We start from the raw sequence: 27,911 nt of genomic DNA on the forward strand, positions 1-27,911 counted from the left end.
GAAATTAAAACATTTTCAGACAAAAAATCACTGAGAGAATTTGTGACCAAGAGACCAGCTCTGCAAGAAATACTAAAGGGAGCACTAGAGGCAGATATGAAAAGACAGGAGAGAGAGGTGTGGAGAAGAGTGTAGAAAGAAGACTATCAGTAAAGGTAAAAAGAAGAAAAATTAGATATGACATATAAAATCCAAAAGGCAAAATGATAGAAGAAAGTACTACCCATACAGTAATAACACTATATGTCAATGGATTAAACTCCCCAATCAAAAGACATAGACTGGCAGAATGAATTTAAAAACAGGACCCATCTATATGCTGTCTACAGGAAACACATCTTAGACGCAAGGATAAACATAAGATTGGGAAAAGATATTTCATGCAAGTAACAATCAAAAAAAGAGCAGGAGTAGCTATACTAATATCCAACAAATTAGACTTCAGATGTAAAACAGTTAAGAGACAAAGAAGGAAACTATGTATTAATAAAAGGAACAATTCAGTAAGAAGACATAGTAATCATAAATATTTATGCACCAAGCCAGAATGCTCCAAAATACATGAGGCAAACACTGAAAACACTGAAAAGAGAAATAGACACATCTACCATAATAGTTGGAGACTTCAATTCCATTAATTTAGGTCATTTTTTATTTCGTTTAGTTATGTTTTGTAGTTTTCGATGTACAAATCCTTGACATCCCTGGCTAGGCTTAATCCTAGATACCTGATCCTTTTGGTTGCTGTTTTGAATAGATTTTTTTTCCCTTAATTGTCTCCTCATATAGGTTATTACTTGTATAGAAACATTACTGATTTTTTTTTTTTTTTTGCATGGGCAGGCACCAGGAATTGAAGAAACATTACAGATTTTTATACATTATTCTTGAATCCTGTCAGTTTCCTGAATTTGTTTATTAGCTCAACTAGCTTTGTCGTAGATTTCCCAGGGTTTTCTAAGTATAGGATCTTGTCCTCTGCAAATAATGAAAATTTTACTTCTTCCTTTCCTATTTGGATGCCTTTTATTTTTATCTCCAATCTAAAAGTCTAGCTAGGACTTCGAGTACAGTGTTGAGTAATAGTGGTGACAATGTGTATTCTTCTCTCATTCCAGATCCTAGTGGGGATACTTTCAGTCTCGCATTGTTAAGTATGATGCTGGCTCCTTTAGTTAGTAAGCAGCTGGAATGCAATATGCCAGAAGTGGAACAGCTTTTATAATGAGGAATTTACTAAGTTGCGTGCTTACAGTTCTAAGTCAATGAAAATTTTGAAATTAAGGCAAGGCTATAACAACGTCCAAATTAAGGCATCCAAGGAAAGATAGCTTGGTTCAAGAAGACTGATGATGTTCAGGATATCTCTCTCAGCTGAAAAGGCACAAGATGACATCTGCTACCTTTCTCTCCAGGCTTCTTCAGTGGCTTCCCGGGGGCTTTGTCCATTCTATTGGTTCTGGTGGCTCTAAAGCTTCTTCCAAAATGATTCCCTCTTACAGGGCTCCAGTAAGCAACCCCTACTTTGAATGGGTGGAGACACATCTCCATGGAAACCATCTAATCAAAAGGTCCTCCCACAATTGGGTGTGTCCCATCTCCATGGAAACAATAAAAAAGATACTAACCAGCAATATTGAATGAGGATTAAAGGACATGGCTTTTCTGGGGTATATAATAGCTTCAATCTGGCACACTGGCTATGGGTTTTTCACTTAGGCCCTTTATGGTACTGAGGAAGTTTCTTTTAATTCCTACTTTAGGAAGTGTTTTTATCAGGAAAGGATGCTGAATTTTGTTGAATGCTTTTTCTTTTTCTTTTTCTATTAGGCAGTTTAATTTATTTAAGAATCTTACAAAAAAAAGAAAAACAAAACATAGTAACAACAACAAAAAAACCCCCAAAAAACTAAATACAGAATTTGTTATGCTTCATAGTTGGTCACTTTTCCTTGCAAATATAAACCGTGCTAAATGCAGCCAATACATTTTTATTGCATGAAACCCAATTTTCTAAGTTCCATATCAAAATGGCTGGAACAATAGTTTCTGGACACTTGGTACGGAATTATTGTGAAAGGCTGAAAGAAGCAGTGCAGTATCATTAGAACAGTGCATACCCTTCATACACTGACAGAAATACCAAAACAGTAGCAATATAAAAAGAGGGATTTAGAAAAAGAGAATGAAATAAAAACAAACCAGGAGTTTATTTCCACTTTTGTTTTGCATTGTCTTTGGATTCTGTCATTTGTGGTATTGTCTCAAGATGCACCATGTCAGATTGTTGATGCTTTTTCAGCATCAATCTATATAATCATGTGAGTATTCCCTTCTGATTTGTTAATGTACTGTGTTATGTTGATTGATTTTCTTGGGTTGAGCCACCCTTGCATTCCTGGTACAAATCCCATCTTTGTCATTGGATTTAATTTGCTAGTATTTTGTGGGGAATTTTTGCATTTTATATTCATAGGGAGATTGGTCTGTAGTTTTCCTTTCTTGTAGCATCTTTATCTTGTTTGGGTATTATGGTGATGTTAACTTCATAAAATTAATTAAGTAGCATTCCTTTTTCCTCAAATTTTTTGGGAGAGTTTTAGCAGGTTTGGTGTCAGTTCTTTTTAGAATGCTGGATAAAATTCCCCTGTGAAGCTTTCTGGTCCTGGGCTTTTCATTGTGGACAAATTTTTGATGACTGATTGAATCTCTTTACTTGTAATTGGCTTATTGAGATCTTCTATTTCTTCTTGAGAGTCAGTATAGGTAGTTAATATGTGTCTAGGAGTTTGTCCGTTTCATTTAATTTGTCTAGTTTGTTGATGTATAGTTCATAGTTTTCTCTTAGGATTTAAAAAATTTCTACAGGATCCATGGTAACGACCCTTCTCTCATTTCTGATTTTGTTTGTGTCCTCTCTCAGTTTTTCTTTGTTAGTCTAGCTAGGGGTCCATCAATTTTATTGTTCTTCTCAAAGAACCAAGTTTTGATTTTATTGATTCTTTCTGTCATCTTGTTGTTTTCCAGTTTGTTTATTTCTGCTTTAATCTTTGTTATTTCTCTTATTTTATTTGCTTTGTGGTTAATGTGCTGTTCTTCTCTAAATTTTCCAGGTGTGAGCAGTTAAGTTCTTGATTTTTGCTTGCTCTTGTTTTTTAATATAGGCATTTAGGGCAATACATATCCCTGTCAGCACTTTTTTTTGCCACATCCCATAAGTTCTGATATGCTGATTTTCATTATCATTCATCTCCAGATATTTACTGAAATTTTTATTTCTTCTTTGACCCACTGGTGGTTTGATCTCCACATATTGGTGAGAACTCTGGTTCTTTGGTGATTATTAATTTCCAGGTTCATTCTTTTGTAGTCAGAGAAAATGCTTTCAATAATTTCAATCTTAGTAAAATTTATAAAGACTCAGTTGTGTCCCAACATATGAACTATACTGGATAACATTCTGTGAGTGCTGGAGAAGAATGTATGTCCTAATGTTTGGGCTGTTTGATCTACATATGTCTGTTAGGTCTAATTCATTTATCACATAGTTTAGGTTCTCTATTTCCTTGTTGATCCTCTCTCTGGTTCTTCTGTCTAGTGGAGAGTGTTGTTTTGAAATCTCCCACTATTGCTGAAACGTGTATAGTTCCTTCTGTTTGCCTCGTGTACTTGGGAGCTCCTTGATAGGGAGCATAAACATTTTTTATTATTCCCACTTGGTAAATTGTCCTTTTTATTAATATGTAGTGTCTTTCTTTGTCTTTTATGACATCTTTACATTTAAAGTCTATCTTGTCTGATATTAGTATAGCTACTCCTGCTTTCTTTTGGTTAGAGCTTACATAGAACATCTTTTCCTATCCTTTCAGCTTCCATCTATTTGTGTCTTTAGGACTAGGATGCATCTCTCCTTAACAGCGTATAGATGGATTATATTTTTAAATCCATTCTGCCAATCTGTGTCTTCTAATTGGTGGGTTTAGCCCATCAACAGTAAATGTTATTACTGTCAAATCAGTTCTTGAATCTACCATCATAGCCTTTATTTTTTATTTATGTTCTATATTAATATGTATATTCTATATATTCTTTTCACTTACTCTCTCTTTTTATCCTTTACATTACTGTTACTATTCAATTCTGTGCCCTCCTCCAGACCTCCCTTCCCTTTCTTTTTTTTTTCCAGCTGTTAGACTCCTTTTAGTATTTCTTGTAGGACAGGTCTCTTGTGAACTAGTTTTCTCTATCTTTTGTTATCTTTGAAGGTTTTAATCTCTCCCTCAGTTTTCAAGGACAGCTTGGCTGGATAAGTAATTCTTGGTTGGAATCCTTTGTTGTTCAGGATCTGAAATGTATCATATCACTGCCTTCTTACCTCCATGGTGTTTGTTGGGTAGTCTGAATTCAGTGGTATGTTTTCCCTTGTATGTGTTAGATTGCTTTTCTCTTGCTGCTTTCAGGACTTTCTCTTCAGCATTGGACAGTTTGATTCGTTATGTGTCTTGGAGTCAACCTATTTGGATTTATTCTGTTTGGTATGCATTGGATGTCTTCGATTTGCGTATTTGTGTCATTTTTAAGGGTTGGGACGTTTTTACCTATTACATCGTCAACTAACTTTCCCACCCCTTTGCTCTTCTCTCCCTGCTCTGGGATACCAATGATATTTATATTTGTGCATCTGTTGTTGTCAGTCACTTCCCTCAGATTCAGTTCCATTTTTACCATCATTCTTGCCATTTGTTCTTTTGTGTGCTCTAGCTCAGTTTTTCTGTCTTCTAGCTTATGTATACTTCCTTCTCTGTGTTTGAATCCGCTATCATGTGTCTGTAGTACATTTCTAATTTGGTCTACTGTATCTTTCATCTCTGTGATATCTGTCATTTTTCTGTTTAATCTTTTGAATTCTTCTTTATATTCTTCTAGTGTCTTCCTGTTATCCTTTATTTCATTATAAATATTTTTGAGTAGTTCCGTATTCTGTGTCCCCTCTAGAGTTAAAAAAATTTTTTTTTATTAATTAAAAAAAAAATTACAGAAAGAAACACAAACATTCCCAATATGTGATCATTCCATTCTACATATATAATCAGTAATTCACAATATCATCACATAGCTGCAGATTCATCATCCTGATCATTTCTTAGAACATTTGCTTCAATTCAGAAAAAGAAACAAAAAGACAACAGAAAAAATAAAACAAATACAGAAAAAAAAACATACACACCTTACCCCTTACTGTTCCCTTTCATTGATCACTAGCATTTCAAACTAAATTTATTTTAACATTTGTTCCCCCTATTATTATTATTCCATATGTTCTATTTATCTGTTGACAAGGTGGATAAAAGGAACATAAGACACAAGGTTTTCACAATCACACAGTCACACTGTGAAAGCTACACCATTATACAATCATCATCAAGAAACATGGCTACTGGAACACAGCTCTATATTTTCAGGCAGTTCCCTCTAACCTCTCCATTTCCTCTTAGATAACAAGGTGATATCTACTTAATGCATAAGAATAACCTCCAGGATAACCTCTAGACTCTGTTTGGAATCTCTCAGCCATTGACACTTTGTCTCATTTCACTCTTCCCCCTTTTGGTCGAGAGCATCACTCGTCCCTCTTGATGCTGGGTCTCAGCTCATTCTAGGGTTTTTCTCAATCCCTTGATGCTGAGTCCGAGTTCATTCTTGGATTTCTGTCCCATGTTGCCAGGAAGGTCCACACCCCTGGACATTTCCCACATAGACAGGGGAAGGGTGATGAGTTTGCTTGTTGTGTTGGCTGGAGAGAGAGGCCACATCTGAGCAACAAAAGAGTCTCTCTTAGGGGTGACTCTTAGGCCTAATTTTAAGTAGGCTTGACCTATCCTTTGTGGGGTTAAGTTTCATATGAACAAACCCCAAGCCTGGGGGCTCAGCCTATAGCTTTGGTTGTCCACACTGCTTGTGAGAATATCAAGAATTCAACTTGGGGAAGTAGAATTTTCCCCCGTTCTCACCATTCCCCAAAGGGGACTTTGCAAATACTTTTCTGCTCACTGATCAAATCACTCTGGAATTCACTGGGGCATCACTGTGTACAAACCAACAAAATCTCATGTCTTACCCAAGGTTCCATGTACTTACATTGTTCAACCAAGCTATTTACATAAGTTATATTAGGAAATGCACTAGTCAAAATATAAATTTTGTACCAAATAAACATTTTTTGCTTTAGTCTCACACATAAGTTGAGATTTTAAAATATTAATTACCATCTATTTTCAGCACCCTGAAGTAATGACATTCCTTTGTTCTTCCTCATGCAAAAACATTTTTAAAATTTGTACATTTAGTCACTATCATTACACACTCTAGGCAATCCTAGATTATACCATCTCAATCTTTGTCATCCATCTTTCTTTCTGATTTCATTCTCACATTCAGTGTTTTAACATAGTTGTATTACAGTTAGGTAGCATTGTGCTGTCCATTTCTGAGTTTTTACATTCAGTCCTGTTGGACAATCTGTATCCCTTCAGCTCCAATTACCCAATATCTTACCCTATTACTATTTCCTGATGGTCTCTGTTACCAACGAAATTCTCCAAGTTTATTCACTAATGTCAGTTCATATCAGTGAGACCCTACAGTATTTGTCCTTTTGTTTCTGGCTAATCTCACTCAGCATAATGTCCTTAAGGTCCACCCATGTTGTTACATACTTCATAACTGTATTCTGTCTTATAGCTGCTTAATATTCCATCGTATGTATATACCACAGTTTGTTTAGCCACCTGTCTGTTGATAGACATTTTGGCTGTTTCCATCTCTTGGTAATTGTAAATAATGCTACTATAAACATTGGTGTGCAAATGTCCGTTTGTGTCCTTGCCCTCATGTCCTTTGAGTAGAGACAGCATATAGATGGGTCCCATTCCCTAATCCATTCTGCCAGTCTGTGTCCCCTGATTGGAAAGCTTAATCCATCAACATCAGTGTTCATACTGCTCGGGCTTTTTGCCTTTTCACTTTTACATGTCCTTCTAATTTTCCTTCTTTTTACCTTTACTCATGGTCTTCCTTTCTACACTCCTCTCCACACCTCTCTCTTCTGCCTTCGTATCTGTCTCTAGTGCTCCTTTTAGTATTTCTTGCAGAGCTGGTCTCTTGGTCACAAATTCTCTCAGTGATTTTTTGTCTGAAAATGTTTTAATTTCTCCCTCATTTTTGAAGGACAATTTTGCTGGATATAGAATTCTTGGTTGGCAGGTTTTTTCTTTTAATAATTTAAATATATCATCCCACTGTCTTCTTGCCTCCATGGTTTCTGTTGAGAAATCTACACATAGTCTTATTGGGCTCCCCTTGTATGTGATGGATTGCTTTTCTCTTGCTGCTTTCAAGATTCTCTCTTTCTCTTTGACCTCTGACATTCTGATTAGTAAATATCTTGGAGTACATCTATTTGGATCTATTCTCATTGGGGTATGCTGCACTTCTTGGATCTGAAATTTTAAGTCCTTCATAAAATTTGGGAAATTTTCAGTGATAATTTCCTCCATTAGTTTTTCTCCTCCTTTTCCCTTCTCTTCTCCTTCTGGAACACCCACAACACGTATATTCATGTACTTCATATTGTCCTTCAATTCCCTGAGTCTCTGCTCATATTTTTCCATTTTTTCCCTATATTTTCTTTTTCTTGCCAGATTTCAGATTTTCCATCCTCCAGTTCAGAAATCCTATGTTCTACCTCTCAAAATCTACCATTGTAGGTTTCCATTGTTTTTTTCATCTCTTCTACCGTGCCTTTCATTCCCATAAGTTCTGTGATTTGTTTTTTCAGACTTCCTGTTCCTTCTTTTTGTTCATTCCTTGCCTTCTTTATATCTTCCCTCAATTCAGTGATTTGGTTTTTGATGAGGTTTTCCATGTCTGTTCGTATATTCTGAGTTAAATGTTTCAGCTCCTGTATCTCAGTTGAATTGTTGGTTTGTTCCTTTGACTGGGCCATATCTTCAACTTTCCTAGTGTGATTTGTTATTTTTTGCTGGTGTCTAGGCATTTAATTACCTTAATTAGTTTGTTCTGGAGATTGCTTTACTTCTTTTACCTAGAGTTTTCTTGCTGGATGAATTTGTTGTCTATTTGTTCTTTGACATTCAGTTCAGCTTTTTCTGGACCTCTAGCTTAGGTTTTGTTTAACATAGGAGAATTTTACAGTTCTTGTTTTCTTGTTTCTTGCCCTGCTTGTATGGTGCCCTTTTCCCCCCACCCTGAGGAGGGTCTACATAGGTATTATAGACCCCAGCTGGATTTTCCCAGACCAAACTGGCCTCCTATGAGGAGGAGAGATTCACCTGCGTCGGTTTTCCCTGAGGGTGAGACCCAACAGGTTGACAGACTTTCCTGTGACGTCTCTGGGCTCTGTTTTTCTTATCTTGTCCAGTATGTGGTACTTGACTGCCTGCAGGTCCCACCAGCATAAGATGATGCAGTACCTTTAACCTTGGCTGGGGGCATGGTGGCGACAGAGGAGAGGTGGTAGGCTGATTTTAATGGCTTCAAATTACCAAGCCCTGCTGTCTGAATTCCTTGAGAGAGGGATTCCACCTGAGTTGGGCTTCACCCCTCCCCTGGGGAAGGCACAGGTTCCAGACAAGCCCTCAAAAAGAGTTTGTTTCTGCCTATGCCCGGGGCAGTTGCAGCCTGAGGAGCCCTGCTGCTGTATCTAAAGGCAGTCAAGCCTTTGTAGAAACACAGCTACAAAAACCTCTGTTTCCTTCTCTTTTTTTCCTTTTTCTGTCAGCCCTGCCCCTTTGGCACCGCAGCAAAAATGAGCGACCTCTGCTTTGCCCAGGTTCACCTGAGCTGGGGGCCTATTTTTAATAATCAGAATTTGTTAATTAATTCCACAATTGGCGTTTGATTGGGCTCAGCCCCTGCTGTTGGTAAAGCCTGTTTCCTTTCCCCTGTGGGAAGGAGCCGTGGGGGACGGGTGCCAGCTGCCACAGCTTGGGGAACTCACGGTTCTGGGGGTGCTCACAGGTGGTTCATCTGGTCCAGACTGGGGTATGCTGTGTGTCCGGTCACTGACTTTGCCCCAGGAGCTGTTCTGTATTGTTTCTGGTTATTTACTAATTCTTCTGGAGGACGAACTAAACCGCACACATTGCTAAGCCGCCATCTCGGCCTGGAACCCCTCTAGAGTTTTGATTTAGTCATTTGTCTGGGCCATTTCTGTTTGGATCATCACGTGCTTTGTGATTTTCTCTTGTGTTTAGAGCATTTGAATATCTTAGTAAGTTTATTTTGCAAATTGGTTTCCTTCATTCATCTAAGGTTTTATATTTATTTGGTTTTGTGTTGATGGTTCCCTTTTGCTTGCACTTGGTTTCTCAGCAATTTCCTGCCAAATGAAGGCCAAGATCTTGTAGCAGGTACAGTTCTATCAAAAGCTAGGCAGGGGTGCACAAGTATTTCAGTGGTAGAGCAGCTGCCTACCACATGGAAGACTTTGGCTCAATTCCTGACCCATGTACCCCTCTAATAAAAATATATAAATGAAATAAGATTAAAATCATAATAATAGTAAAATAAAAGTATAGTAAAAATATGAAAGACAAAAACTCCACCTCACCAGTACAACCCCAAAGGTTCAGCAGGCCTCAAAGTCAGAAGGAGACATCCCCAGATATATTGGAAATGAACTCACACTGGTGCTCACACAAGGGAGAGAAATCTGTTTTACAACTAATTGTTGCAGTGTGCTTTGAAATTTATTGTGTTTGTATATATGCTATTTTTCACCAAAAAGTTGATTGTGATGATAAATGCACTGCTATATGATGATTTTTTTGAACATTAAAATGGCTACTCTTTATTGAAATGACTTCAAATAAATAATTCCTTCTGAAAAATTAATACAAAACTAGTTAAACAGTGGTCATTACGGTGCTGGCCTCATCAACATGACAAGCAAGCCTAGAAACATTAGTATTGCTATGCTATAATATAATGCCAAAAACAATGACCTCGATATTTACGCAAAACTTCTTGTTTCCACAATGATCTCCTCCCTGATATAAAGAAAAAGAGCTCAAGGCCTCACTTTGGTTTACACACTGCCAGTTTTCTACCTGCTGAAACAAGATAGAAACTCTAAGAGCAGGGACCAAGGCAGATGGGGGGTGTTCAACAAATATCTGAATAACTGAATCAATGAAAGAGGAGAGTAAAATAACTTTATTTTTTGCAACTCTTTCTGTGCTCAAAAGACTATAAACTGACAGCTCTAATCTCTAGAAATATGGACTTCAAAAGCTTTATTCCAGTGATGGAAGGACCTGATGACTCTCCCTCACCCTCTCTATATGTAATTCGGATTGCACGAGTGAAAACTATATTATGAACAATTAAATGTCACCATTATATAAATGAAATTGAATAGCTAAAAATAGATCTGGAAGCCCTGTGAATTTTTACTCTAGACATTTTGGAAGTTATCACATGGGTTAAGAAAAACACAACAAATTCATCTGTTCAGATAATCTTTCTAATGGCTACATATATTTTTGGTTTGTTATTTCTTTATAACTAATTTATTTTACATTTCGTCATAGTAGCATATGGTCCTGTTTAGAAGATAATCAAATTAGGCCAGTGAGAAAAATCCTCATACTACCTTCATTGAGTTGCTGATTCTAAGAAAACACTGAAAAGTAACATCTACAAAAGAGGCATTTGAATAAAATGACATGTGCATCTTTTAATATGTGCACAGTTTGACCTCTACATTTGTCTGGAGAAAATATGAACAAAATCCCAAAAGCATGACCATGCCAAGATACTGTTCGGATGACTGCCATAATGGAAGTACATACAAAACAATGAAATAAATCATATTCTTAGGTTCTGTGATTACTGAGGATTTTCCCTACCCTAAACCCTTTATTGTATTTCTTTAAAATAAAGAGCAGCAGCTTATCACAAGTCTGCACTGATGTGCATATGATGGAATCAAAACAACGCAACAGACTCCTATGGCTGAAAGGGCTGCAAGAACACCTAGAAGTCACAATTTTATGCTTCTTGCTCTGAAGAATTTAGAATTTTGCGGTGTGCCTGACGTAAATACTGCTGTTGTTTGAAGTACACCTTAACTGCTCCTTTTATGACCACAAAAGCAATTCCGCCCAAGACTGTCCTTTGTAAATTAGAGTTAATACTACTGAACATCAGTTTACCAGTTATGGTCACAATAGTAGGAAAGAAAAGAGCTCCACACAAAATTCGAGTAATAAAGACATGATCTGCTAAAGGATTAGCCTCAGCTGTAATTCGAGGAACAGGACAACCAATCCCTGGAAATATACCATTCAAAATTTGTAGCTTATTAAAGTGTCTGCGCCATAATCTAAGCACATAGACCTCCCAGTGAATCATCTTGCCTAATATCAGCACCGCAGGAATAATAGGAAGTCCAAGTAAGAGGAATAAAGGATCAGCTTTCTCCAGAACATCCAGACCCTCTTTATGGCCTACAACCTGCATCACTGTCACAGCTCCATAAGTCACAGCTGTCCAATAGATAGAGCCAATCATTAGTCCTGCAGCAGCAAAAGGACAGGCTTTCGAGATCAGTCTATCTGCAAGATCCAAGACGTAGACAACTGGACCCAACGGTGGAAAAACTATTAAGTATTCAACATTGCACTGAAGACATGTCACTCTGGCTGTAGGGTTTCCTCTTTGTTTTTCATCCACCCAGCGCTGTAGACAAGCCTGGTAAACCCATTTTGTAGATCTCTTGCACCTGCATGGTTTCACCCATTCAGCTGTTCTATCATCTTCATCAGTGGCAAAGCACACCCAGCAACTTCTGTCCAGTGTCTGCTGCACAGCTTGGTCCGGCATCTTGGGCGGGGCGGACGCACTTGGCCCTCCCTAGTGAAGCCCTACAGGGCCCAGCCCAGTCCAGGGACAATGGCACTGAGACACTTTGGCAGAGTAGGTCTCAGTCCAGCAGTAGCAGCAAGTCTGTCACCCAACCTCCCTGGGCGGCTCCGTGAGCCCAGTGACACCGGTGCGCAGCCTGCGGGTGTCAAGAGAAGGCAGTGGGCAGCAAGGAGGACGTGCCTTGGGTGGGAAAGCAGCGACGGCGGCCCAGGTTTCTGCTTGTGGCCAGTGGTTCCAGTCCGTGGACCGCAGATGCGGAGTTGCTGCTGGCAGAGGAGCTACCCCTGTGAGATTGTTGCTGTGGATTTAAATCATCAGCATCTATATGATGATTTTGTGAACCATTTATTGTACACTTTGGATAATTAGATGGCTTGTGAATATATAATATATATCAATAAAAAATAAATAATTAAAAAGATCAGAGGAGAAGTTGGAATTATAAAAGAGAAGATCAGATTTAACAAACGAGTATGACTCCTGAGTCATTATATTGATATTTCTTTTAGTCTCCAGTGTCTTGGAGCAACCAGAAGGAAAAACCTAAAATTTCTGAATATAAACTCTGAAGTCTGTTCTATAGCTAATTGTTGTGGTGTCTTTTGAAATTTATTGGGTTTTTTTTGTATGTATGTTATTTTTCCCAATAAAAAATAATAAAATAAACAATAAATAGTAGGTAATAAAATATAAAAAGTAAATCAATAAAATATAGAAATAAAATTTTTAAATAATAGTACTAATAAAAACTATAGAGAAAAATATATTTCAAAAAGCAGGGGAAAAAAATAGATAAAAGGAGAAAAATAAATCCTAGAGAGATTAGGAGTTTGCCAGCCTGCATTTATTGCTTCTCACCAGCAGGTGATTTTTCCTGAGGCAACCCCTCCCTAACTTCATCCACCTAAGGGGAAACCGGTATGTGTAGCTTGGGGACTGTTCCTAGCTCTCGGCAGCAGGCAGGCAGTCCTGGTGCCTGTTGGTGGAGTGGACAGCAGTACCCTGGGGGAGCAGCTGACCTGCTACATCCAGCCCCAGTGCATCCACCACATACTGTGTGCAATGGACCAGCCATTAGGAGCTGTTCTAGTTTGGTAGCTGCTGGAATGCAATATACCAGAAATGGAATGGCTTTTTAAAAAGGGGAATTTAATAAGTTGCTAGTTTACCATTCTAAGGCTGAGGAAATGTCCCAATTAAAGCAAGTCTATAAAAATGTCCAAATTAAGGCACCAACAAGAGATTACCTAAATTCAAGAAAGGCTGATGAAGTTCAGGGTTTTTCTCTTAGCTGGAAGGGCATGTGGCAAAGTCTCTCAGCTTTCTTGCTTCATGGAGCTCTGACAGGGGCGTTCTCCTTCTTTATCTCCAGAGGTCACTTGCTGGTGGACTCTAGTTCCCTCGGCCTTGTGGCTCTGCTCGGCTCTGCTGTGGCTTTCTTGTGGCTCTGAAAAAGGGACTATTTCCAAAGTGTTTCCTCTTTTAAAAAATTAATGGGTGGGTCACAACTCCATGGAAGCTATCCGATCAAAAGTTATCACCCACAATTGGATGGGTCACATCTCCATGGAAACAATCAAAATGCTCCCAGCCAGCAATATTGAATAAGAATTAAAGGACATGGCTTTTCTGGGGTCCACCACAGATTCAAACTGGCCCAGGGGCACTTGCCTGTGTGACCGCTCCCAGCCTGGCTCTTCTTGGTGGACAGGTGGGCCTAGCTCTTTCTGGTGGACAGCTGGGCCTGCTTCTGCTCCCCACTGACACAGCCCAGGGAGATTTCCCCCAGCCAGCAGCTGGGGCTGACCGTAGGAGAGGAAGTTCAGTTCCTTTCAATCCTTACCTCTCTGTGAGCTGCTGTCCACCCGCAGTGAGGATCATTGCTGATCCTACCCACCCTACTCTCCCTGTCCCAAATCCCCTTTCTCTGTCCTCCACAAAAGTCAACAAAGACCTTCCACGATCACTCACACACACACCCCTGCACCCCCATGATCGCTCAACCTCCATGATCACTTAATCCCCTGGGACCGCAGACCCGCTTATTTTCTCCTTGTCTCTGTCATTTTTCCGGAAATCTCAGAACTGCATTACTTTTTATGGCTGAATAATACTCCATTGTGCATCTATACCACATTTTGTTTATCCATTCATTTGTTGATGAACACCCTGGTTGCTTCCATCTTTTTGGCTAATGTGAATAATACCTTTGTGAACATTGTTGTACAGGTATCTCAGTCCCTACTTTCAGTTATTTTGGGTATGTGTCTAAGAGTGGAATTGCTGGGTCATGTAGTGATTGTGTTTTACTTCTTAGGAATTACCAAATTATTTTCCACAGCAACTGCACCATTTTATGTTTCCAGCAGCAGTGCACAACATTTACAGTTTCATTTTATCTTCACCAATGCTTGTTATTTTCTATTTTTAAAATAATAGCCACCCAATTGGTTATCTTATTATGGTTTTGATTTGCATTTTCCTAATTGGTAATAATGTTGAGCAACTTTTCATTTGCTTATTGACTATTTGTGAATCTTCTCTGGAAAAATGTCTCTTCAGTTCACTTGCCCATTTTTTTTTAGTTGGATTGTCTGTCTTTTGTTGTCGAGTTATAGAAGTTCTTTATATATATTCTTGATATTAAACTCTTAACAGATATATAACTTCCAAATCTTTTCTCCCAGTCTATAGGTTCTTTTATGATATCCTTGATGCACAAAAGTGCATCTTTTCTCCCATTCTATAAGTTGTCTTTTATAATGTTCTTGATGCACAAAAGTGTTGAATTTTGATTAAGTCCAATTTATTTTTTCCTTTGTTTCTTGTCCACCTTGCTTGTTTAACTTAATATATTCTGAAGATTATACCATAATTCAATGAATATGGGTTTTTTCTGCCATATTGTTTTGGTTTACATTTGTATTTATACATATCTTATAAGTAATCTTTCATTGTATGGTCTATTTTATTTGCTCTTTTAGCATAAAATTAGGTATTTAAGAAAATATGTCTATCAAGTTCAGTCAGGAATACCAAATGTATATAATGGCATAAAAGATTTATTACAGAAATTAAACCATGTAAAATTTTGAAAGGACTGATTAGGGGAATTGAAATATTACAGCAAGTCACTAATCAGATCCTTTAAATCAGTAGCAATGGCTAGACAAGTTGGAGCTTTTAGGGAAATGAAACCAAGTATGTCTAGCCACTGATGTCTGACTTTTCCTTCAGAAAGTTTGAAGAGAGCCCTATGAGAAGTTCTTGCCTCTGCATAGCAATCGCCTCTGTAGATCTGTGTCCAAGTATTTGATGGTGGATTTAGACAAGATCAGTGGGAGTTAGAAGAAAGAACTGAATATATATAAGAACATGGACTAGAGTGAATAATAGCTGGAACCCATTGGCCACTTCTACATCAGTTTTTCTCTTTTTCTGACCATGAAAACCTTCACAGAGGATTGCCTGCTACTTTACTTCCACATTTCAAATAAATCTTGTATGAGTTCCTCTTTCAGCCATCTCTGACCTGGAATCATACAGTAGATAGAATCCTGGGAAGTGTAGTTCCTAGCTTAACCATACAATCGATAGGATCCTGGGAAATGTAGTTCCTAGGTTAAGCTAGGAACCACAATCTAGAATAATTTGTATTTTTGTTATATTGATTATCTTTATACTAATACCTTTATATAGTATTCTAATTTCCTTTTGTTTTTTGGGAGGGAAGGAGCAATTATTGTGTATTGGTTTTACATTATGAGCAATATTGATATGACCTAACAACCTCTTCTCTCCTTCCACCTCAGCATTTGATTTGAGAGAATAACCTGCTACCCTCAGTTAATAACCTAAGGCAACCAGGAAGCATATTCTACTTTTCATATATTCTTCTTCCCCTCTTCTTTCATTTTTGATAATTATATCTGTATTATCAGTATATGTAGCAATTACATTTTATGGTTTCTTCTGTATTACCACCATTTATTCTTAGTTCTGTTAGTAAATATATATTTAATGATCCCTGTTAGTGTGGCTGACTCTTTTGTTATTTTGGTTGTCTGAAGCCTGTTCTCTAATAGATCTTTAGGAAAGGCTCAAGGGAACAGTATTTCCTGGTTTCTTGCAGTTTACAACACTTAAATAGTCATTTGGAAATCAATTTGTCTGGATATAAAATGCTTGGTTTACATTTTCTTTCATTCCTTGAAGTAGTAGTATGCTACTTCATTGTGTACTAGCATAATTTTATTGTCAAACTCTATTAACTGCCTAATTTTTTGTTTTTGAATAAGTAACCCTCCCTTTCTGCCTGGATATTCAAATTATTTTTCTTCTTGTTCACCAAAGTTAAATAATTTTACTAGAAAATGTCATGGTAGTGGTCATTCTGGGTCAGTTTTTCCAAGTATGCGTTATGCCCTTTAAATATATAGTTTTAAGTCTATATATTTATTTCAGCAAAATTTTGAGTTCTGGTTTCTAGTACTCATTCTGTTCTATTGGTTTGGGTTCTTTGTTTAGAGACTCCTGTTTATTATATATGTTACATCTTTTGTTGCCTGTCTTCTCTGTTTATTATCTCAAATGTTTCTTATCTCATTTTTCATTTCCTTTTGATTTTTACAATTTTCCTTTTTTCTCTTAAAATATTCTTTTGTGTTCATTCATTCTTTGCATATCTTCTGGTTAGCCCTCATTACTGAAAGGATTTTTCTTTTTATTTTCTGCTTTTTTTCCTGAGTTCAATCCATACATTTCTATTTGTAATTCTAATATATTTTATTTCATATCTTCTTATAATTTTCTTAACTTCCTTTGACTTGTTTTGAAGTAATAGTTTGCAGGTTTCGTCTGGTTGTGAACATGTCCTTTTGGCATGCTTTGATTTTTTGTTACAGTGTTATTCTGTCTCTTACTCTTTTTCTTATAATAGCTTTATGTCTGATTTGATCACATTTTTTTCTTTCTCTTGCTCACTTTTATGTAAAATCAGTTTTGCTGTTCTGGTAGGAAGGAAATGTGGGCCAGGATAGCTTTCTTGGTTCTTAGCTCTAGAGCTCACTATTGTTTTCTTGAAATAAAAATATGGTCTTATCCTTTGTAAGTTCTTTTGTCTCATATTCTCTTCTCCACCTTTATCTGTGCATTTTTCCATTGCTCCTATTGTCCCTTTCTTGTTCAATTTGGAGTTTGATCCCAGAAATTTCTTTTCTATGTAGGCTTCATCCTGGAAGAGTGCTTTTTGAGCTTAGTTTGGAACTGTGTTCTCTGATTGTCTAGCCACTAGCTATGTGTAGGGTATTTAAATATATTAAATGTAAATAAAATCAAAATTTGATTCCCCATATGCCCTAGCCACATTACAAATCCTTAAAAGCCACTTGTGGCTAGTGGCTATTATATTGGAACTTACTGATTTAGAATAATGTCATCACTGCATTACATTCCATTAGACAGTGATGGTTTAGAGTGTTCTCCATTCCCTTCAGACTTTATAGTAAACCTTTTGCACTTATCTGCAGATTGGTGTGTAAAAAAATTCCTCTGTTTACATTAATGTTCTAAATTGGCCTGCTGTGCTTTTCGGTATGTACATAATCCAATTTTGAGGTTCTCTTCTTGTTAGAACCATCAGACATTTTTTTTCTCTTTGTTTTCACTTACATAGATACTAATATGACATTAGTTTTGTAGTTCGCGGTGATTTGTTCCTACTTGCTCATATTTTGGGTTTTGTGGGGTGCCTGGCCCCCTAGTTCTGATATAGATGTTGTGGTTTTGCTATGGTAGTTTCTCTGCTGTTTTTATGGGGGGATTTGGGGAGATTAAAAAGCTACATTGAAGCTACTGCCATCTTCTAAAATCTCCCCTTTTGACCTTTTCCAGTATGCTTTGCTCCATAATTTTTATGAATTTTTTCTCCGTAATCATGTAATTCTGTAGCTTCTGTTCTGTCCCTTTCTCCAAACCCTAAAAATACCCTTCCCTTTTTATTTAGTTTTTCTTTTTATCAAATTAGTCAACTATCATTAATTGAGTAAACAAACATGAACATGCCACATTAGCCTCTTTTTAGCTTTGGTTGTGCCATTTTAAAAATGAGAAATTTGGACTAGAATTTATTTTTCACGTAGAAACCTCACCAGGGCTCTGTGTTGGCATTAACAGGGTCTAAAGCTTAAACAGTAATTATATTCATTATATTTTAAATATAAAATGCTGCCTTTGAAGAAAATTGAGATGAACATTTCAGTAATATGATTTAACTTATTCTCAGATAAATGTAAATGTGGTCCCCTCAAAGGATATTTTTTTCCTCACAATTTATCTGTTGTTTTGTTACTTCCTCAACTGTGTATCTGAGAATGGTTATCTTACCTGAGCCAGTCTTACAGTGTTTGTTCCAGATTATATGGTTTATTCTCATTTCTCAACAATCTACAGTTATTTGCTGTTATTGGCTAGGAGTCTGGGGCGGAGAGGTTTTTCATTTCTGTGTTCTTTTAATGCTAGAGTTCAATGTATGACAAATGGGATTGCGTGCATTTTATTATAGACATTCTCTGCAATAATTTTTAACTACCAAAAAATAGCTCTATTTCTGCATATCAATCTTTATCCCCCTTGTAGAGTGCTGGGTGAAGAACTTAATTTTGTAAGTGGAGATTTCTGATATCCAGAAAGAAAACTGTAAAAGTAGAAATTTCCAGAGAATTTTATATGAATGCTATATTTTGAAAATTGCAGTTTGAGATACAAATTTAGATAACTGTGGTTGATAAAGTTTTCCTAAAAGAGGTATCATTATTTTAATGAAAAAGAGTTTTTATTTTCAAGTATAATCTCTTACTGTGTTGTTGTTTTTCTTAGCTTCCAATAAAAACAGGACAGCAAAATACACATACCAAAGTCAGTACTGAACACAACAAGGAATGTCTTATCAATATTTCAAAATACAAGTTTTCTTTGGTTATAAGTGGCCTCACCACTATTTTGAAGAATGTTAACAATATGGTGAGTATTTGGGTTACCTTTGGGGATTTGCTTTGTTTTTTATTTGATTTATAAGTTTGGAGCAATATATTTTGAATTATAGAAAGTAATTTTTTTGTGGACTGTGGATATGACCATTTAGGGTCTATGGATATGACCATTTAGGGTCTATGAATATAAAATTGCTAAATTACATGTACCAGCAATCATTTGCCTTGTAAATATATTTACTCTTTATGAAAAAAATTTAGATTTTTCTGAAAGAAGCAGGATCTTTTATAAATATATTATGTAACATGAATTACAGAATATTACATGTAATATTTCATGGAGCTCTTCTGTTGTACAGTGTTTGGGATACAGCGATAGGATTCTGTACATATGAATATGTGGCCATGTTCACAGTTAGACTGAAAATATTTTAAAATTTGGAACCCCCTTTTCAAAACAAATACAGTTTTGTGGGGCAGGCCACAGTGGCTCAATTGGCGGAGTTCTAGACTGCCATTCCGAGACCCGGGTTCGATTCCTATGCCTGCCCATGCAAAAAAAACAGAAATAAAAACAAAACAAAGCAAAGAACATGACAAAACAGAAAAAACAGTATTCTGACATTGACATTCATTTAGTGCTTATTGAATAAATTCAATTATGGAAACTGTACTCTCTTATCAGTAAATAGAAAGGATATATGCATGTTGAGGATAGTGAATACTTAAAATGCTAGAGCATTTTGTTGCTGCAAGAATTATGCCTTCATTATTTGTTTTATAAAAGTAGTTAAATGTTGACTTCAGTATTCTAGAACAAATTTATGTGTGTGTCTAAATCCTGAATATATATATTTTTTTTTCCAAAGGGAGAAAGAGCTTTTTACTAGGTGTAAAATCAGATGGCCAGTTGGCCCCAAAATCTGTCTCCCTGAATTGCAGTAATTCAGATAGTTTTATAACATTAAAAAATGGGCAGATTTTAGGATATTAGTGGCCCCAGGTGATATAATTAGTGGTGAATTAATGATTGATCATAGGCAGATTGATTACGTGCTTAGTCACAGAACATATGTTAAAAAAAGATGGTGGCTTTAATTGTGATGGCTTTGATTCTTAGTATTATAATGAGGTATAGGTGGCATAGATTAAAGTCTAAGTTACTGCACATGTGAGGCAGGCCCATTTTGTTTAGATCTTGAGAAAACTTTGAACTTGGGGTGGGTTATTTCTGGGCTGACCCAAGACTCTTCATTAATAAACATCAGAGGCTGTCTTAAGTGATCACAAGAATGTGAAGTAAAAAATTTGGATAAATTGCTACAAGGGAGAGTTAATCACAAGGTTTTTGAAGTCACGAGGGTGCAAGATAAAAGCTATACGATCATTATCAGAGAATAAGGCAACTAGATAACAATTCAAAGATCTCAGGTATTTTCCGCTAATATACCAAAATAAATGCCTTTATAATAATTTGATAATCATAATCATCCCTTAAATCCTAACTTCTTGGTTACAACCCCTCCCTCTCATTTGTTAATTTTCCTCTCAGTCATGAGAAATATCTGGGCAGTGACTCTTCTAGCTTCTTCATGGCTGAAAAGGGGCATTGTCATTAAGGGGCAGAGGACTGAAACTGTTTATTGTTCTTGGAGAGTCCATTATTTCTGGGTTTCAGAACTTATCTGGCATTGGAACCATCCATCCAGAGGTTTTAAGTCTTTGAAAAACAAACTTAATAAGTAAACCTTTTATAGAACCCAGGATATCCCTTAATGTTTTCAGGAACACCATTTTGGGGCTTGCCATATTGTGGCAAGTTCAGTATCTGAACCTTGCGTAAGAGTAACCTCCAGAATGACCTCTTGATTTGATTTGAAATCTCTTAGCCATTGAAATTCTTTTTCTTTTCCCCCTTTTGGTCATCTAATCCCAAGATGCCAGAGCCAGGTTTATGCCTGAGAACGTCCCACGATGTTAGAGCCAGGCTTATACACCCTGGAAATCATGTCCCATGTAGGGGGGTGAAAGTCAGGGTCTGGCTTAGAGAGAGACCACATTTAAGCAACAGCAGAGTTTCTCTGGGGATGACTGTTAGGCATTAATTATAAGTACGTTCAGTTTTGCCATTACAGAAATAAGTTTCTTAAGGCCAAGCCCCAAGATTGAGGCCTTGGCTTATTAAATTGGGGGCCCTTCTTGCTTAAGAAAATACCAGAAATTCTCTAGGTGAGGGAGTTTAATAGTTGCATTTTTCTCCAATCCCTCAAGGGGCTTAGCAAATACTTGCTCGTTTTCTGCTCAAAATACTCTGAGATGTATCAGCATATAACCTTAACTTGTACAGAATATTAAGATTTTATTCCTTAATGTATCAGCATATAACCTTAACTTGTACAGAATATTAAGATTTTATTCCTTAATCTAGGTTCCATATTAAATAAAGCTGAATAAGATTGTTTAAATAAATTGATGAGACAGTTTAAATACTGTGCAATAGAAAATTTAAATTCTGTACAGAATAAACATTTTTTTCTTTTGATCTCACACAAAAGTTAAAATTTTTAAATACAGACAATATTATTATTTTTTTAACCTTATATATTGATTTACTTTAGTTTTAACCAGATCACTTTTAGTCACAACCTTAACTGGACCTTGATTTCTTTTTCAGTTTTTTAACAGTTATTGTTTTAATGCTGACTTTCAGAGCTGGAGAACTAACTCTCAGTCTCAGGTGTCAACACAGATACTTAAAGTGCCAGGAAACTACTAGGTTACACAAAGTGCAAAGCATTTCAAAATTTAGAAATAACAATTAAAGCTTACAATCTAAACCTTCATTTTCTTATAAGCATTTTCAAATGAAGCTACTTTCAGAAATAAAAACATTAGACAGTTGTCTTATATTGACAGATTGTAGCAGAGGTTTTGTTCTGCTTCACCTTTACACATTTACCAGAGTTACGTTAATTAACAGATAAAATATAATGTATATATGTCTCACATCTCTTTTAAAATCTCTCCTTGTTGTAGATGAAGCTCTGCCGTAGAGCTGACCACATATACTTTTAGAGAAGTGTTAGAGCAAAGAGTGCAGCTGAAAAGTAAATTTGGTTGTCTCTATCATGTATGGACTTTTTCTAAGAATAACTAAGACCATGACTAACAATATCATACCATTGTTTAATATCATACAGATCAGTATCAGGATATAACATTTGCAGTGAGAACATTGTCAAATCTTAAATCCTAAATATTTTTAAAGCATACTCCAAAAGCAGCATCTTTTACTATAAGAAGGCTAATGACAGACTAATAAATGCCAGCATTTCTGTTTACCTGAGAGTTTATTTTGTATGAGGATTAAGGTTAAATCAGAAATAATAGATAAAATATAGGAAAGTCTAGAATTTGAAAAGGAAGACTATTTCCTTGATCCTCAGTCCTCTCTTTATAAATTCCTCTCAGAATTTATAATGTTCTGAATATCTTTTCTTTTAGAGAATATTTGGAGAAGCTGCTGAAAAAAATTTATATCTCTCTCAGTTGATTATATTGGATACACTGGAAAAATGTCTTGCTGGGGTAAGTAAATCCATCCTTATGTAAGTAGGTAATTTTTGTGAATTACCTTGAGAATGAGCTGATGTACCTAAGTATAGGTGTTAAGAACAAGCATATGGATTTTTTTTGTTTAGGACATGACGATGAAGTTTGTTAAAAGAGCTACTGACCTGGTGGCACAGACAGTTTTTCAAGAGAAGATTGTTCTCTCATGTTTCTTTTTCCGCATGGGCAGGTACCGGGAATTTAACCCAGTGCTCCAGTACAGCATGCAAGAACTCTGCCACTGAGCCACCATTGCCGGCCCATGTTCTCTCATCTTTTATAAATAGATATTAAGCTTACTTATGAAGTCTTTAATTTTAGCTACATATCTCTCCCAGGTTTTTATGAAAATGATTTTATGAATAAACCACTTTAATTTCTCCAGTGTTAGGTCTGTGAAATTGCTTAGTTGTGAAAGAATGTGATGTAGAAGACCAAGAGTAATCTTGTTTCTCCCCTTCCCCCTTATGAATCTGATTTTAATAGTCCATGTTTCAAATCTGTGTAAAGGAAAACGGAAAAATTAAAACCATACTATTACAGATAGATCCTACTCTAAGAACAGTTCTTATGTGTTGATATGATTTTATAAAATAGGTATTTGGAGGAGTAGTCACATACAAAACAATTCTTTATTTGCTTCCCTCTAAATCTCTTTCTCCATTGATATATCTCAACCATGGCTTAATTTGAACTTTTTCTAGAATATTTCTTTTATATAAAGCTATATTTCAACAGCCTTAATTCTTTTTGAAACATGGTAGGCATTTATATAAATATATAAATTAAAATTAAATACCTCTACTTTTAATTTCTGTTTATTTAATATGTATTGGAGTTAGCTTATTTCTTATATACTCCCCTACCCTGGTACATCTTTTACTTTACTTCAGGTTTCCTTTTCTCTTTTACATATGTTGCACTTGTTCTCTATAGTAAACCTAAGCAAAAGGTTCTTTAATCTATATGGAATGATAGTGTGGTTGAAAGGGAATGGTCAGAAGTGTTTGGGGAAGGAGTAGAATCTGGAACTGGAAAAAATAATTATATTCATATAACTGTGTATCCTTGGGGAAAGGAAGTATTAAAACCTGCAGATTACAAAATGTTAGCATGATGTTTTAAACTCTTTTGTTGACCCTTGGCCATATTCCAGTGTTTGCAACTTTTCTATTTGAAGTTGGGCTAGTTCTGTGTTAGCTTGATGTTTTCTATTAGTTGGTGATATATTTTTGTTCATTTATGAAATGAAGTGAAAGAACAAAAGGACTATTAAGTAGAATGATGAAATTGGGAAAGCGGGCAATTTTTAAACTCCTGAATCAATTCCTTGCAGTGGTTTTATTACTTCAGTTGTAAATTACCAGTATATCAGCCACACCCATGCTTGGATGGGGGTTGAGTGCTTTATTGCCTTTTTTCAGTTCCACAGCTTTTCTTCCTTAGCATTTGTAATTGAGAAGTATTGGCAAATGGTGTTTTAGAGAATGATCACTGATATTATTGGCCAGTGTTTGATTTGATACTCTTTATTAGAGATAACTTAATTGAAATGCTAATAAGTGGCATGGGGTAACTTGAACAATGCATACGAATAAACTTGCTCTGCTCTGCTGTTGTAGATTGAAAAGTTTATAAGGTTTTAAATTAAATTTACACTTAAAAATAATGCTATTCGTATTATTTAACAGTTGTATTTTCTTTGATTTCCTTCAATGATTTTATGTTTATTTCTTGATTTTCATTTTTAGATCTAAGTAAATTGAGGCAGATTACTAAAAAGAACTGAGCCTATGTGTATCATATAACTAAGTGTACATGTTTATCATATAACTAGTTGGATTAGCTAAACAAAAATAACTAACCTTTACCAGTATCATGAATAAAATTTTGTATAGTTGGAAGAATCTTTTGGAAGAAGTTTTTTGGTTTTTCTGTTATATGACCATTATTCAAAAGATTTAACATTCCTATGACTTTTACTTGTTTATTAATTGGAGCTAGTTTTAATATCTATCGTATGATTAACCTATAAATAAGAAATAGACATTATAATTTGAATTCTGCAGATTTTTGGATTTCTATTCATATATTACAGTGTATCTGCATTTGAAAGCACTTGGATGACCATAACAGGATCTGGCATAGCACACAATCATACAAATTTTTGTTTTTATCATCATTCTTGCTATTATCAAAATTGTTATCCATATGTGAATACTAAATTAGGTGAAATATTGATGTGGAACAGAATACATTCAGGTTAGCTTGCCCCTTGGTTTTTTGTTAATTGTGGAGGTGGACATTTATCTTTACAAAATAAGCGTTCTTTGTGTTAACAACAAGTGATCAAGCTTGGTATCATAAACTGGGGGGGGCCACCTGACATGTGCTTCTGATGTGATATAATAAGAAATGTATTATATTACCTAAAAGGTTTAAGCTGAATCTAATCAGACCATTAGATTTAAGTTTCAGTTTACAAATATCATAGTAACCAGCAAAAAGTTAAGTTATACCACAAGGAAATAGTAAGATCTAGAATATGGATCATTCTGAAAGACAACTGCCCAGTTTTTTAAAAAAGTCACTGTCATGGGAAAATAGAAGTGATGTTTATGGTATGTATGTGTGTGAGATTGTTCTAGAATAAAGAGACTGAAGGAACATAACAGTCATGCTGTAATCTATGGACCATTTTTATATCCTAGTTCAATAAAAAAGCCATGAAAGATATTTTGGGGCAGTTGGGAAAATCTGAGTATAGTTTACAGATTAGACGATATGTGGGATTGTTTATTTTTTCTAGTATTGAAAATATATTGGAGAATGTCCTTATTTTTTATAGATGCTTGCTGAAATACTAAGGAGTAAAGTGTTACGAAGTATTATATTTGTAACTTACCTTGAAATGGTTCAACAAATGAAAGTATTTGTAATAAATAGTGACTTTATGTTGTGGTCACTCTTCCCCGGGGGTAGATGATTTATTTGAATGCTGAGACAGATATCACAATATACTCACCAATGAATATGAATAAAGTTTATTTAGAATTCACAACAAACTGGGAGGTGAAGGGCTCACACAGAGTTTCAGTGAACAGTCTAACAAGCAGAGGGGGAGGACTGGGGAAAGGGTGTGGGGGAATTGGCTTTTTATTATGATTAGAGGGTGATAGTTGGAATCATCCCCTTTGTTAGACTATCTATAGATAGATGTAGAAGTATGAAATGTTAGTAATTGTTGAGTCTAGGTGATAAGTATAGTTCATTATACTAGTTCAAATTTTCTGTATGTTTGAATGCTCTTACTAGAAAGTTTTTCTTTCTGTTTCTTGTAAAATTTTACATTTACATATAAAATTAAGGAAGTTTTAGAAATATGTAATTCTTTCTATTTTAGCAACCGAAGGACACAATGAGATTAGACGAAACGATGTTAGTTAAACAGTTGCTGCCAGAAATCTGCCATTTTCTCCATACCTGTCGTGAAGGAAACCAACATGCAGCTGAGCTTCGGAATTCTGCCTCTGGGGTTTTATTTTCTCTCAGTTGCAACAACTTTAATGCAGTCTTTAGTCGCATTTCTACCAGGTTAGTGTGAAAATCTACACAGGACCCTGTTATCAGTAATATCAGTTTTAAAGTGCTATTATTGAAGTGTTTCTTTTTGTCTACATAAAAATAAAAAGTTGACAGAAATGAGTTTTTTTTTTGCATGGGCAAGCACTGGGAACCGAACCCCGGGCTCTGGCATGGGAGGTGAGAACTCTGTCTGCTGAGTCACCGTGGCCTGCCCTTTTTCTTTGACTTTTTAAATAAGTTTTATGCATTAATTTCTTTGAATTTTTATTATGTAATATTGTGATATTGGTGGGTGCACTTAAAAATGTTATAAACTTGAAAGTCTAAATTTTAGGGAAAAAATATCACCCATAAGCAGTATATTCATAAATTATACTCTTAAGGCTTTTTTTTTTTTAAATAAATAAACAAATATATGAACATTAGGTATGAATTTTTGGTTTGGCTTTTTAACATTTCCCTTAAATGAAATCAGACAACCAGATGGACTAATTGATGAATATTCAGTGTTCGGATGTTCTCACAGCTGTACTCCTTATCACAAGATGCTGAGTAAACAAAAACAAGCAAACAACATAATAAAAACTCAGCAATATGGAAACACTAGAAAGGGAGTAATTGCAAAGCAGAATTTTCCAGAAATGAGGCTGTTTTTAAGTTTATGAACTGTGAAAGCTCCTTTTAAAAAAACATTTACAGTACATGCTGTTCTTTGTCATATCTTCACAACAGTGCTGAAATGTAGGTGATAATTCTCCTATTTTACATGTAAGCGAACTAATCCCCAAAGAAATTATTGTAGTGATGTACTAAATAATGGAAGAGCCAAAACTTCAGTGTGTCAGGTTGGTTTTAGAGTCTGTTTTTGTTTTATTATACCTGGCTGCTTCCATATACTTCTAAATTAGCCATATTTTGATGGAATGCTTTTAATAATATATACTTCTGTGATTTAAAAATACATCATAGCTATAAGCTTTCATTGATGATTCAAAATCATCATTGTGAGCATTGGTTGTATTATGCTGCATTAGTGAAAATGTTAAATGTGGTGTTCTATGGGAAAGTATTAGAGCTGACAGTAGCAAGTAACTATGAAACTTGTTTCATGTAAATTATGTATCTTTGTCATGCAAGCAGATTCAAATGGGTCCTTAGTTATGTGAACAAGTGGGAAGTATGACATGGAATAATTTTTCTACCAAATCGTTTAGTGAATCAAAGATGATACAGAATAGAGGAAAATAAACCTCTTTGCTATTTATGCCTTCATCTTTTGAATTGTCTGCATTGTGTGAATAATGGACTTATATTAGTCAAATTCACTCATTCTTTTGTGGTTTTTTTCAAGAGTTGTAGATTAAAGTATACATCATATTTTGAGAATTTGTGGTATGGTGTTTTGGGTAGTTGCCTGACTTCAAAATCCTACAGACTTATAACCAAAAAGGATATTTCTTAAATCATATTGTTAGGCAGAATATTCTTCAGTCTCTCAGTAGAATTCCTGGTGCAAAGAAAATTAAAAATTTATTTAATGATGTAATTGTGATTGATAGTTTTGGATAATGTTTATAAGCTAGAACAATATTTTCATGAAAAATATTCAGTAATAACTTTCATAGTTTGAGAAATAATACCCTGGTTGAATCAACAGCATGACAAACACATAGGGAATAGAAGGCTGGAAAATTATTAAAAATCAAAAAAACAAAAACAAAACCCTTCTTTGCTAAGGGTGACCGCTAGACAGACTTTACCATTTTTAAGATTATG

The 27,911-nt window shown here is 35.6% G+C and overlaps 1 protein-coding gene and 1 pseudogene across 4 annotated transcripts in view; one reads left to right on the forward strand and one right to left on the reverse strand.

Moving 5' to 3' along the window:
• NF1 (neurofibromin 1) overlaps positions 1-27,911 on the forward strand; it is a 354,325-nt gene that overhangs the window by 71,840 nt on the left and 254,574 nt on the right. For all 4 annotated transcript variants that reach the window (XM_077165250.1, XM_077165251.1, XM_077165252.1 and 1 more), the window contains exons 2-4: positions 18,826-18,969; positions 22,443-22,526; positions 25,954-26,144. In XM_077165250.1, the coding sequence (XP_077021365.1) occupies positions 18,826-18,969; positions 22,443-22,526; positions 25,954-26,144 (419 nt within the window). The remainder of the gene's footprint in view (positions 1-18,825; positions 18,970-22,442; positions 22,527-25,953; positions 26,145-27,911) is intronic.
• Positions 11,035-11,907, reverse strand: LOC143687860 (E3 ubiquitin-protein ligase MARCHF5 pseudogene; annotated as a pseudogene).

Source organism: Tamandua tetradactyla, chromosome 6 (genome assembly GCF_023851605.1).
Source record: "Tamandua tetradactyla isolate mTamTet1 chromosome 6, mTamTet1.pri, whole genome shotgun sequence".
Taxonomy (NCBI): domain Eukaryota; kingdom Metazoa; phylum Chordata; class Mammalia; order Pilosa; family Myrmecophagidae; genus Tamandua; species Tamandua tetradactyla.